A 14,393-nucleotide genomic window follows, 5' to 3' on the forward strand; every position below is an offset into this window, starting at 1 on the left:
TAAAATTTTTCTGTGTTCTAAATTTGAATTTGGCTGATGTAAACAAGATTTTTTTCAGGAACAATTTTCAGCCCGATTAAATAACAATTACTTGAAAAATATATACAAAAAAATATGAACATGCTAATAAAATATGCTAACTTTCTTTACGTGTTTCAATTATCTTTTCCATATTTTTCATATGTCTATCATATGTATATTTTATTTGCGTTATTTAAAGTTAGAAACATAAAAATTAAAAAATATAGAATATAGTAAATTTTTATGGTAATTAAATTAAACGGAAAGGGAAATACTGCAAATGCAAAAAAGTACAGTAAATAAATGTTTTTTAGATTTAATTAGAAATAATTTCACAATATTTTTTACATATCCATTTTTTGTCGCATAACAATAAGAGTAACAATTAGAGTGCAAAGTCTACAATGCACAGTTTATAAATATATTATGTACATGTATGCCTTTCTCTTACATAGATATACATTACGTACAAATAAAAAAATGTATATATTATTCGAATAAAACATCAATGAACAATCATCAACTCTGTCAAAAATTACTCGGCGGACGCTTTTCAAGCCATGGCCGATACTTCTTCGACTGTCTTTTGCAGTTGTTTCAGATTTTCATACTTTTTCAATGATATTCCCTTTCATCGTGTTGGTTCATGTAGTCCAAAAGACCAACGAAGGTGAAATCGGTCCACGACAGAGCACCGCCGACAAAATAACCACCATTCTTCTGCACCCGAGCGTCCAAACGCTCCAAATAAAACGGCACTGTCCTTCCAACTCCTTGGCAGCTTTAAGTTTCTCTGCTTTAGCCTCTTCATTTTTTTCATAGGAGAGAGCAGCAATATCTAATAAAAACAAGAAAAAATATATGATAGTAAATTAAAAATTTTAATGGACTGAATTTATTATATATAGCACAAATTGTAGAAACATTTCTTTTCTGTTATTTAATTCTGTTTGTAAATAAAATATTATAGCTAAGTTAACACAATTATTTTTGACAGTTATCAAGTGTATATTACACAAACTCACTACATACATATTAATTAAATGCGCATACGTTAAATCCTATTAAATTTGAGTTTTTTTAGTGCAAAGGGTGAAAATTTTTGTATTTTTCATTGTCGCCAAGTGTGTGCCAATTAAAATTTCATCATAAATATTATAATTTAGAAAGATTAATATGTATGTACACAGATATAATTGAACCCACGTTGATAATCGACGAGTGTTTTATAATTAACTTTATAAATTACAAATTTTTTAATCACGATTTAAATCTTTTTTAAGAGTAAATATCTGTTTTTCTGGTAAATAAGAATTGGATAAATATTGTATAAGCAAAGTATTATCTATTACTTACTGGTGCGTAAATCATGTATCGTATCAACAGCCACGTCAATTAGCAAAGCCCCCCAATCATCTTTGCCAGCAAGACCACATTGTTTCGCCAAGTAACGGCAGATAGCTATGGACTGATCAATCTTCCTTCCGTCTACTTCGAGCACGGGTACTTTACCAAATGGCATAGCTGAAAAATGATTTTAAGCAACGTGAATGCAACATATTGTTAGAATAGGATTTATAGTAGAGAACCTATCTGGATTGTTATTATATATAAATGTATTATTGTGATAACACAAATGCAGCAATTGTATCTATACATTTTCATTAAAAATCTTTTGATAATTAATAATTACAGTTAAAATTAAGACTAAAATTATTTTTCTGTGTTTGTAAATTTGAATTTGGCTGATGTAAACAAAATTTTTTCAGGAACAATTATAAGACCCATTTAAATAACTATGACAAGCTTTATACAATTATTATTAGCATTAATCCAATGTACGTACTCGGTTTAAGTTTTGGCCAATCAATTTTATCGATACGTTCATCCACAAACTAACTCTATCCCAGCATAATTCAACAAGAAGCGAATTGGCTCGGCCAATGCGGGCGAGATGGAAATAAGTCAACTTGTAAGAAGGCATATTACTGAAAGAAAAAGCAATTATTATCTTTCTTACTACTATCATAATAATTTCAGCAATATTTCAACAGATGATAACAATTTTAAATATTTAATCTCGAAAACATGTTGCCTGTTGAGACGAGCTGTATAACTTTATTGTCTATTAATATTTTTAACTCTTTACGTACAAAGCTTATATAAAACTAAATTTAAACCAGATTTTGACTTAGCTATAATTAATATTACCTTCAATTAACATCTGAGCGTTCCGAGCTGCTGATGCGACGAATGTGTGCGATTTGCAGCAGCAACGGCGACGACGACGTCGCTTGTTTACATCAGTCATGCTTGCACGGACGACGCCGGGTGCGACGACTGCCGCCGACTGCGACGGCGCAGACGTTGCGTTAGTGTGCATCATGACGGTAGCCAGGTTAACAAACCCAAGGATGGAATTCCGTAGATATTGGTCCTTGAGCAAGATAAAACAAAATTAATGATTCTTGCTAAATTACTATTATTTAATGTTTATTATTTTGCAAACAATCCATATAAATCCTCAAGTGCTACTGTAGATGAACTTTGATACAAGTGCTAATTCAAGTTTAATATATAGCTTTTGTTATTGAAATTTGGATAATTAAAAATAATATTTAATAATATTCCTTTACTTAATTAACGAATACCAGAAATAAACTTGTCAAAATGTTTTAAAAAGGTTAATAAAAGATGATAAATGTTTTTGAAAGAAGATACGGGAGTCGGTAAAGTGGAGAAATGGGAGAGAATTTAGTCCCGGCGTCGCTCGAAATTCCAGAAAAATTCGTCCCAAGTAGCAGGAGCGCACGTTAGCCGAGGAAGTTACTGGGGATCCGGTAACCTCCTTGCTATTGTGCGCTCCTAATAACTCCGAAGCTCCGAAAATCCGTTAAATCTCGATTAAATACGATTAAAAGGGCCCGAAAAATAATCGGAGTTATTAGGAGCGCACAATAGCAAGGAGGTTACCGGATCCCCACAGTAACTTCCTCGCCTAACGTGCGCTCCTGCTACTTGGGACGAATTTTTCCGGAATTTCGAGCGGCGCGGGGACTAAATTCTCTCCCATTTACCACTTTACCGACTCCCGTATATTCTTTTAAAAACATTTATCATTCTTTATTATTTTTGTTAAACATTTTGACAAGTTTATTTTTAATATTAAGTATTAATTAAGTAAAGGAAGATTTTTTAATATTATTTTAAACTATTCTAATTTCAATAACAAAAGCTATACAACACTGGAAATAGCACCCGGATCAAAATTTATCTACAGTAGCACTTGAGGATTTATATGGATTATTTGCAAAATAACAAACATTAAATAAGAATTGTAATTTAGCAAGAATTATTAATTTAGTTTTATCTTGCTCGTTTATTTACATTATTTGTAAAACATTTGTAAGATGAGGGAACACTGTGTGATTTCGAGGTTAACATGATATTTCATAGCTTGACAGTTTTAATCAGTGGATTTTATTGTGCCTCAAGTAATTCAAAGAGAAACCTGACATTTCCGTGTTAAAAGAAAACCGATAAAATATTGAGAGTTTATCTACCCATGCTGGGATTGTCGTGATACAAAGATGATGACTATTGCAATAAAACATGACTTGCTTTTCAAAACATTGGGTAAAACATATTTTAAGTTACATTCTATTCTTTATAATATAAGTTCTATTCTTTATAATATAAGTTCTAAAGTGTAATATCAATAAGATTGATTGTTGTAGGCCTGTAGGGAATAAAGTTTATTTATTTGAGTTATTGCTAAGATGGGATTTGATATACATAAATTAACCAAATATATTTTATATCTTAATACTTAAGAACTTGCACAAGCACTTGCTATCGACTGAAAAAGATTTATACTCATTTTACATATTAGACAAACATCACGCTCTTACTGAATGTCAATGATGCGATTAGAGAAGGAGTGAAGTTTGTTTGAAGGTACATAGTATGGCAAGTTACTGTGATAGGAATAAAAAGTCATATGAAATATTCGCTACTGAGTCACTTTAATTCAATAATAGTCCTTAAGTGTCGAAAGTTTATTTATACATTGTGAATATATAAATTATGTGTATGTATGTATTATATATGATTGCACTTTTACACATTTCTTTTTTTTTAATTTTTAAGTTTTATTCTAGCTGACAAGGAATTTGAAGCATTATGTTTCAAGTTTGAGCTGGATGAATTAGTAAGTTCGAATTTTTTACTAATAAGAATAATTATATTTGCAATTAACTGTCCAATAATTAAAATTTAATATCTTATTTTCTTCTGTCACTTGCAAAAAAAATTAAATCAAGTAATCGTTCTTAGCAGTAGAATTAATATTTCTCTGTATACGTGAAAACAATTGCAAATATAATTTGTATAGATTCTTAACTTAATTTTACTGAGATGTAATTTAAAAATGTACGTCAATTTTTCAGGGATCCAAGAACGCTACAAAGTATTATATTGCGTGCCAAGCGCCAATAGAGTCGACCGAGTTTTGGCGAATGATTTGGGAGCAACAGTCCAAGGTGATTATTATGCTAATCGATCTCGTCGAAAACGAAGTAGAAAAATGTACATTCCACCTTCGGAAGTGACCGACTGTCATCGACTTTACAATGATTTCCAAGTTACTCTGAAAAAGCGAGAAACTAAGGAGAAATACGCTATTTCTACTCTTCAACTAAAGGTACAAAACATCTTAATTTCTATATGAATCGTTTAGAGATAATAAAATTCTTTGAAATTTAATCGTTAATGTGTATAATTTTGTGAAATTAGTTATATTTTCTTAATTACTTTATTAACATTTATTTGTTTTAGGTTGATTAATTAAATATCCTCTAAAATAATATTCTAAATTTTATACATATAAAATTTAAAATAGATATAATGTACTGCGGAAGATTTTTGTAAAAAAATGATTACATTTATCCAGGTAGGACAAAATTAAAATAAAATCAAGATGACGTCAAGTAAAATTCAGTTTAGGAAAAATTATTATGATCTCACACAATCGATTGTTCTAAAAAAAATATGTTTTAGGAATATTGCAATATTAAGAATTCTTTCAATTGCAGTAATAAGAATTTATCAAAATTATTGTTAAAAGTGTATCAATTGGGATGTTAATAATTTTCCTAAAATATTTTCTACTTGATTACATTTTAATCCTATTATGATTTTATGTTTTACCTGGGCAAGCAACTTGATTCAACAGCTTCAGCAATAGCAATGCAAATATTCAACTTTTGGCAATCTTTTATAAAGCAAAAGTAATTAATTAAATGTTTTATAGAATTTGGAGAATAATACGTTCCGAGAAGTATTCCACATTTGGTACCTATGGTTGGTGATTGGCGTTCAATCAGAAGGTACAGGCCTAATAACGGTGCTCCTCGAGGCGAGGGCACTTCAACGAGGTGGCCTCGGTCCGATCGTAGTCCATTGTGGTCCTAGGACAGGACGCACTGGCACGCTAATAGCTCTCGATCTAGGAATTAGACAATATGAAATTACGGGGATCGTGGACGTGCCAAGAGTCGTTTACATTATTAGGAGAGACCGGGCTGGCTCAGTTCAGACCAAGGAGCAATATGCTTTTATATATAAGGTGATGTTTGAGCCTATCAGTCGCTAACACAGCGCATGTTTAAACAGAATATTTGTCTTTGTCAAACTTATCTAATTTAAGCACACGAACAGTTTGGATAGTCTGTTTTATATTAAAAATATGAAATGTGATGCATTTATACAAAATAAAACTAAAGTTTTTATTAAAATTAGATAAAATATCTGTACATAATTATAACAGTAAAAGTACAAGATAATAATAGTACAAGATAATAAATAAAAGTACAAGAAAATATATTTACGGAAAAAAGCAGCAAATTTTTACAAAAAAGTAAGCGCAAAATTTATATTGATTGAAAATGTATTAATTGAAACTGTAACTACACGGTTTGTTTAAAATTAGGTTTCTAGAATTATATCTATTATAAAAGATTGATTAACTGATAATCAAATTTAAGAATACAATGATACCATAGTCTAAAATAAAACTTTCTTTTTTGAAGGCACTAAACTTGTATTCAACAAAATTCGCCAGTGGCGTGCTAGAGTCAACTAGAGTGAAGCAGAAGTTCGTCGAAGTCAAGATTTGCCACAATGGACATCACTTGACGAAAATCGACTGTTTGGTTAGCAAATAGTGTGTCACATACGTTGAAACCTTTATCTAAAAAGATTTCCATATCCTGACAGTAAGTGCGCAGGTTACTGCTCATAAAGGAAGTAACTACGAAGATGCCAAATGTTGTCCGATTGAAGAAAGAGGTATTCTAACATTGCTCTTAAAAAAAAGGACGCAGCTAAGAGACAAAATAGTGGTCACGAAATAGATATAAAACAGGGTGATTGTGTGTTTTATTAGAATACTGGATATTACATATGATGACATGTCAGATTGTGAAGATTGTTGGAAGAACTAAACGTTAGCTAAGGTAGAGCGTGAAATTAATTTGTGATATGTAAACTCTTAGATTACTTGTAAGTTTGCTGATATTGATGCAGTTTATTTCAATGCTGATTTGTGGTTTTGTCAGTGCAGAATTTTAGGGATTTCCAAAGATCTCTTTTCTCTGCAGAAGAGCAATTTTCGCTACTTTTATAAGTAGAACAAGGTAGAACAATTCAGATTTACTTATATGTATGCAAATTATATATTATATTTAATGCATTAAATTTGCGTACATAATAATTAATTAATTTTTTGCAAAAGTAAATAGTTTAATAAAATTTAACTTTATTAAAATTTATTAACCAATATTCAAAAAGAGGAATCTTCTTTCAAATTTCTTAAACAATAGCAATATTTTTAAAGGCATCCCTAAGATTAATAAGATATTACATTGATATTATTTGTGTGACTCACTGATAAATGAAATATCGAAGATTAAAAATTGAAAAAGAAACGAATTTAGTTGAAATTTTTATATTGAGATTAATATTATAAAAAATTAATATTTTTAATTTTTTATTAATGATGTAAATGTAATGCGATCAAAGTCGCCTTTAGAAAATTTGGGAATATTTTCAATTTAATATTTTATTTAATTAACTTTGTTTTAAGTGGGTATCGCTATTTAGAAATATCTTAAGTCATTTTATGAATTAAAAAAAAATTGAATTTTCTAATTTAATAAAGAGATTATTAGAATAGAATAGACTTTATTGCGTCCCAATTACGGGGTATACAAGGCGCTTTTTTCACGGAGCGTTCCCGAACCGTTCACATACACAGCCCCTCTACTCCCAAACCGACCTGGCCATAAGCGACCTTTACATTCTGTTACCCCCCACCCCTCTCGCCCACCCCTCACCCCCTACCCCCCACCCCCCTTCTCCTCTTCCTCCATTCAATCCTTCTCTCTTCCCCTTTCCTCTCCACTTGTTCTCTTCAGCTCTCTTCCGTCCTCTCCCTCCTTTTCTCCTTCTGGGACCTCTCCTCCTCCTTCTCCTCATCTGCCTCCTCTGCTCTCCTTGCTTCACCTTCCTCATTTCTTCTTGCTTTCTCATTCTCTCCTTCCCTCCTGCTTCTCCTGTCTCTTTCTCACCACTCTCTTCCCCTTCCACGTCTCTTTCCATTTCTCCTCTGTCACCTCCTAGTAACATAAAACAAAAAACATAAGATTTCAATTAACTAATAAAGAGATTATTAATGTATATATTTACTTATGTTTAAATACGTTTAAATTATATTTATAGTCCTTTAAATTTCTGTTACTTAATATTTTTGATGTAAAGAATTTTAATTTTGTAAAGTAAAATACACCCAGTTTAGAAAGTATTTTTTTAACAGCATATATAATTTAAATATTTTATTTTAGCTGGAATAAAAAAAGAAAATTCTTTATAGGTATGTGTTGCCATTGTCTATGCAAAAAATGATGGTATTTTAAGAAATAAAGATTTGAATTTTACTTTTTATGTAAAAAAAATAGAAATTTTTAACATCTTGATTTCAGTCTGATAGATCTGATATAATAAATAAATAAATATTTTTTAAACATACGTGCAAATATAAAGATTAATCAAGTATATTTGTGTATTATATAGATATCATATATATTCTCGTAAAAGGCATGATCGCTTACATGTAAACGCCTTCGATAACACGTCATTCCTTTTGTATTTGTAATAAACCCCAGGCAGAATAATTTCTGATTTTTTCTTAAATTAGATATTTTATTGTTGTTATTGTTATTATTGTATACAGAATATATCTCAATTCCGTGGCATGTCGCTATCTATAACTGTAAATATGTAAAATGTGAACGATTATTCCGACTGTGTTGATTAATTGAGTTGAGAGATTTTATTTATACATAGAAATCATTAAACATTAATTTCCAGGCCGAAAAGTACTAGTTTTTTAACGAGCCTACTTGTACTGACTTGATGCAAATGTTCGTCCATAAGGGCAATGTGTATCAAGTGTATTTAAAAATTAGAGTTTAGCTATGCTATATAGTTATTAAAAGAAAATTTAGTCTGGATTATAATTTCTATAATTAAAGCAAGACATGATACAAAGAGAATAGACTTTAATTTTTTTAATGCAAATTAATTATTATTAAGCATTAATTAGAATCCAGTGAATTTTATTTATCTAAATTTATTGAAAACTAATTTTAATTGTTCAACTCTTCGGTGATATCGAAAGATACTTCCATATAAGCTAAAATTTTATTGTTCTGATATTTAATTTCATGAATGAGTGTTTAGATGTGTCATTTGTGTTACCCATCGCTGTATCCTCAAAAAGAAACACGATAATATCTTTTAATATTGTAATATGAATACATCACAGTTAATCTTTAACATGATCAAGTGTGTAGAGAAACTCATGTTAGATTTATGTCAAAGGGAGAGATAGATGTACTTCATGTCTTTCAAATGTTATACAAATGATGGATTGTATGTGAATAACATAATTATACTATTCATTATTATATGAAAAATAATATCGCGATATAATTAGTTTACGACAGCTGATCTGCGATTATGTATTGTGATTTATAATTGCAATTATCGACTGATATGAAAATAAAGGTAGTTATATAAAAGCGTTCAATAATGTTTCAATATTGACGGATTACGAAAATATTAAAATTGATAGATTAGTATCATGTTGTATCTAAAGCCAAAGGATAGAACAAAATTTATAATTATTTATATTTATTTAATTCTTGAAGACACATATCTTGGACCATGATTATATATATGAAAACAGATAACATGAACAAAATCAAAATTTTATTTACATAATATTCATCGGTATACATCAAATCAAATCGAAACGTAAGCTTACAACCATAGGCTTTTTAAAATCATAAACTTACGTTTTTCATATATACACATTATATTCAATAAATATGTTTACGGCGCTAATATAATTCTTATATCTTATTTAATAAAATGTGTAAATAAATATAATATTTGTAATTATATATACATGTTCCAGACGTAATTATAAAATATGAAAGTAAGCCTACTGTACATAATTCGATTTTATTTACAAAACTGATTTATATCTTGTGAAAAATCAGACATTTTTTGCACTTTATATTATACAAAACATTTATTATTTTTTTTATTACTAAAAAATACAGACAATACAGACAATGCATTACATTTTAATTAACAAATTGTTTTATGTCATCATGAGAAAACCAGTCTATAATTCATATCCCTTATATTATTTAAAACATTGTTTTATTTATTACTGGCAGAACATTAACAATTATGTAAATTAAAATAAAAATAAGATCATTATGCTGAAAAATTCAGATATTTCGTATAAAATTTGATATTGTATTTTCTATTGTCATATACAAAATTTTATTATTTTATTCTAAGCATTTATTATTGATATAAATGCTATTATAAAATATTATCAATTTAATAGTTTTATTGTAAATTTCTTTTTGTGAACACGTGACTTATATTAAAGAAGTTCAGAAAGATTTTAATCTTAAAATCTTATTATTCTTAAAATCATATATCATAATAATCTTAAAATCATATTAAAATCTTATTATTTCCCATCTTTTAAAACTTTTCCACTTGACACACTTTTGGATTTGAACTTTGTTTGGGTATCTTAAGAAAGACGTTTAAATATCTTAGAATACGAAAAAACAGGCAGATAACTATGGACTGATTTGCCCTTTTTCCATCCACTTCGAATACAGGTACTTTCTCAAATGGCTGAAAAATGATTTTAAGCCACGTGAATGCAACATATTGTTAGAATAAGATTTATAGTAGAGAACTTATCTGGATCGTTATTATATATGTAAATGTGTTGTTGTGACAAAATGCATCAATTGTATCTATACATATGCATTCAAAATCTTTGGTAATTAATAATTACAGTTAAAATTAGGACTAAAATTATTTTTCTGTGTTTGTAAATTTGAATTTGGCTGATGTAAACAAAATTTTTTCAGGAACAATTATAAGACCCATTTAAATAACTATGACAAGCTTTATACAATTATTATTAGCATTAATCCAATGTACGTACTCGGTTTAAGTTTTGGCCAATCAATTTTATCGATACGTTCATCCACAAACTAACTCAATCCCAGCATAATTCAACAAGAAGCGAATTGGCTCGGCCAATGCTGCGAGATGGAAATAAGTCAACTTGTAAGAAGGCATATTACTGAAAGAAAAAGCAATTATTATCTTTCTTACTACTATCATAATAATTTCAGCAATATTTCAACAGATGATAACAATTTTAAATATTTAATCTCGAAAACATGTTGCCTGTTGAGACGAGCTGTATAACTTTATTGTCTATTAATATTTTTAACTCTTTACGTACAAAGCTTATATAAAACTAAATTTAAACCAGATTTTGACTTAGCTATAATTAATATTACCTTCAATTAACATCTGAGCGTTCCGAGCTGCTGATGCGACGAATGTGTGCGATTTGCAGCAGCAACGGCGACGACGACGTCGCTTGTTTACATCAGTCATGCTTGCACGGACGACGCCGGGTGCGACGACTGCCGCCTACTGCGACGGCGCAGACGTTGCGTTAGTGTGCATCATGACGGTAGCCAGGTTAACAAACCCAAGGATGGAATTCCGTAGATATTGGTCCTTGAGCAAGATAAAACAAAATTAATGATTCTTGCTAAATTACTATTATTTAATGTTTATTATTTTGCAAACAATCCATATAAATCCTCAAGTGCTACTGTAGATGAACTTTGATACAAGTGCTAATTCAAGTTTAATATATAGCTTTTGTTATTGAAATTTGGATAATTAAAAATAATATTTAATAATATTCCTTTACTTAATTAACGAATACCAGAAATAAACTTGTCAAAATGTTTTAAAAAGGTTAATAAAAGATGATAAATGTTTTTGAAAGAAGATACGGGAGTCGGTAAAGTGGAGAAATGGGAGAGAATTTAGTCCCCGCGTCGCTCGAAATTCCAGAAAAATTCGTCCCAAGTAGCAGGAGCGCACGTTAGGCGAGGAAGTTACTGGGGATCCGGTAACCTCCTTGCTATTGTGCGCTCCTAATAACTCCGAAGCTCCGAAAATCCGTTAAATCTCGATTAAATACGATTAAAAGGGCCCGAAAAATAATCGGAGTTATTAGGAGCGCACAATAGCAAGGAGGTTACCGGATCCCCACAGTAACTTCCTCGCCTAACGTGCGCTCCTGCTACTTGGGACGAATTTTTCCGGAATTTCGAGCGGCGTGGGGACTAAATTCTCTCCCATTTACCACTTTACCGACTCCCGTATATTCTTTTAAAAACATTTATCATTCTTTATTATTTTTGTTAAACATTTTGACAAGTTTATTTTTAATATTAAGTATTAAAAAAGTAAAGGAATATTTTTTAATATTATTTTAAACTATTCTAATTTCAATAACAAAAGCTATACAACACTGGAAATAGCACCCGGATCAAAATTTATCTACAGTAGCACTTGAGGATTTATATGGATTATTTGCATAATAACAAACATTAAATAATAATAGTCATTTAGCAAGAATTATTAATTTAGTTTTATCTTGCTCATTTATTTACATTATTTGTAAAACATTTGTAAGATGAGGGAACGCTGTGTGATTTCGAGGTTAACGTGATATTTCATGGCTTGACAGTTTTAATCAGTGGATTTTATTGTGCCTCAAGTAATTCAACGAGAAACCTGACATTTCCGTGTTAAAAACAAACCGATAAAATATTAAGAGTTTATCTACTTGTCGTGGGACAAGTCTGGGATTGTCGTGATACAAAGATGTTGACTATCGCAATAAAACGTGACTTGCTGTTCAAAACATTGGGTAAAACAGATTGTAAGTTACATTCCATTTTTTATCAATTAAATTCTAAATTGTAATATCAATAAGGTTGACTCTTGTAGGGAATAAAATTTATTTATTTGAGTTATTGCTAAGACGGGATTTGGTATATATAAATTAACCAAATATATTTTATACCTCGACACTTAAGGACTTGCACAAAACTCGCTAAAAAAGATTTATGCTCATTTTACATATTAGACAAACATCACGCTCTGACTGAGTGTCAATGAAGCGAATAGAGAAGGGGTGTGTTTGTTTGAAGGTACATAGTATGGCATGTTACTGTGATAGAAGTAAAAAGTCATTATATGAAATATTTGCATTATATGAAACACTCTTAACAGAAAATAAGAATAATTATACTTGCATTAAACTGTACAATAATTACTTGTTTTTTTTTCTATGAATAGACTATGAAAAAGTAAATGATAGCAAGAGTAGTTTTGACCAAGGTATAGATGCGTCCAAAGAAATTATCTACAAGATTGACACGCCTGCCAACAGATATTGTCTGTTGTGCTTGGAGCCTAAGTACTGGACTACTTATATCTTTGAATAAGTAAATATTATACAATTTATAGTTTAGATAAAAAAACTCATTCCTTAAATATATTTAAAGATAATACATTTAAATATCTTATTGATTTACTTTTTGTAGAACATACAAAAGAACTGCAATTGGTAATAAAAAGCAAAACACATAATGCAAATTACACAAGAACTGCGTAAAGGATGTGTGCCAGGACTCTTTAAATTTCACTTTTTAAATGTTCCTCCACCTATGGCTGAATGCCTATATATAAAGTCTTTTTTCTAAACAGGATGTTCATCCCACATTATATGGCAATAAAACCAAAGGAATGAAAAAGATTATAAAGACTTCAAGAAGTATGTGTAATTCTTTTTAAAATTACGTCTTGATTAGCATTGAATAATTTGATTAATGTAAAAAATTATATCTCATCTCATTGTTTCAGTTCTTATAAATAAGAGGACATTTGGTTGTTTCAGTTTCGAGAGACGTTACTTTGACGCAAGATTCTTACAAAAGTTTTATTGATCTTCAAGAAAATTTACATCAAAATATACGAAGAAGACATAGTCTGGTCTCTTTTGACATTCATGATTTGGATGCAATTAAAGGTCCATTTCTATATGAGATGCCAGACACCATCAAAAATACAGTTCAAACCACTTAATCGAGATAAGCAGTTTTCACTAAACAAGTTGATTGATTTGATTCGAATAGAAATGGCCCAGGCAGGACTTTCTCTTTGGTATGTTTCATGCACGAAAGTTTGAAAAATAAAAAGTTTTGTGCATAAAACCATTTTTTATAATTTATTATTTTATCTCGATACAGTGTGTTCTAACTTGCGTTAAATTAACTTACAGTGCTCACGTGAGAATGTAGCGGACAAATTGGGATACGAAATAGAAGATGTACCGGCAGTTCACATATCCAATCCGAAAACTTTGGAGTTTTAAATAAATCGACCGATACCGCGCGCTCTTATTAAAACCCCGGAAACAAGAGTAGTTCTATTTTTGATTTCTCCTTTTTATTTGAACTATACATGTGTGTAATAGAACGTAAACAGATATCGTTATGCGGACGTTTAAATAAAAAAAAAAAAATTTGCAAAGAATACAAGATATTTCTTTATTTATTATACATTTTCTACCCAGTCGAAAATAATGTTTAAATAATTTTTAAATAGGATTTTTCAAGTTTTAATAAGTAATCGTTTGTTATATTAACTATATAATAGGTATATGATAAGTGCAGTATATAAAAGAAGAATACAATTTTATATTTAATTAGTACAGAATGAGTAAGTAATCTGTAGATTATCTACACAAACGCGTAATTTAAAATTTATACTTTTATATTACAATATTTTTAAGAAATATTGTTTTAATAGTGATTGAAATTTTTTCAAAATTG

The 14,393-nt window shown here is 29.7% G+C and overlaps 1 protein-coding gene, 1 long non-coding RNA gene and 1 pseudogene across 2 annotated transcripts; 2 read left to right on the forward strand and 1 right to left on the reverse strand.

The window, feature by feature from the left end:
- Positions 1 to 312: 312 nt before the first annotated feature.
- LOC118646078 lies at positions 313 to 10,761 on the reverse strand (annotated as a pseudogene).
- On the forward strand, positions 4,916 to 7,243 carry LOC118646077 (tyrosine-protein phosphatase non-receptor type 6-like). Its single transcript, XM_036288368.1, has 3 exons — positions 4,916 to 4,972; positions 5,333 to 5,647; positions 6,111 to 7,243. The coding sequence occupies exons 1-3, from the start codon at positions 4,955 to 4,957 to the stop codon at positions 6,243 to 6,245; spliced, it is 468 nt and encodes a 155-aa protein (XP_036144261.1). The 5' UTR covers positions 4,916 to 4,954; the 3' UTR covers positions 6,246 to 7,243.
- A 227-nt stretch (positions 10,762 to 10,988) lies between the features above and the next one.
- Positions 10,989 to 12,849, forward strand: LOC118646080. The gene is made up of 3 exons (XR_004963698.1): positions 10,989 to 11,870; positions 12,242 to 12,436; positions 12,505 to 12,849. It is a non-coding gene; the product is annotated as an uncharacterized LOC118646080 (long non-coding RNA).
- The last annotated feature ends 1,544 nt before the right edge of the window (positions 12,850 to 14,393 follow it).

This window comes from Monomorium pharaonis, chromosome 6, assembly GCF_013373865.1.
Source record: "Monomorium pharaonis isolate MP-MQ-018 chromosome 6, ASM1337386v2, whole genome shotgun sequence".
Lineage (NCBI taxonomy): Eukaryota > Metazoa > Arthropoda > Insecta > Hymenoptera > Formicidae > Monomorium > Monomorium pharaonis.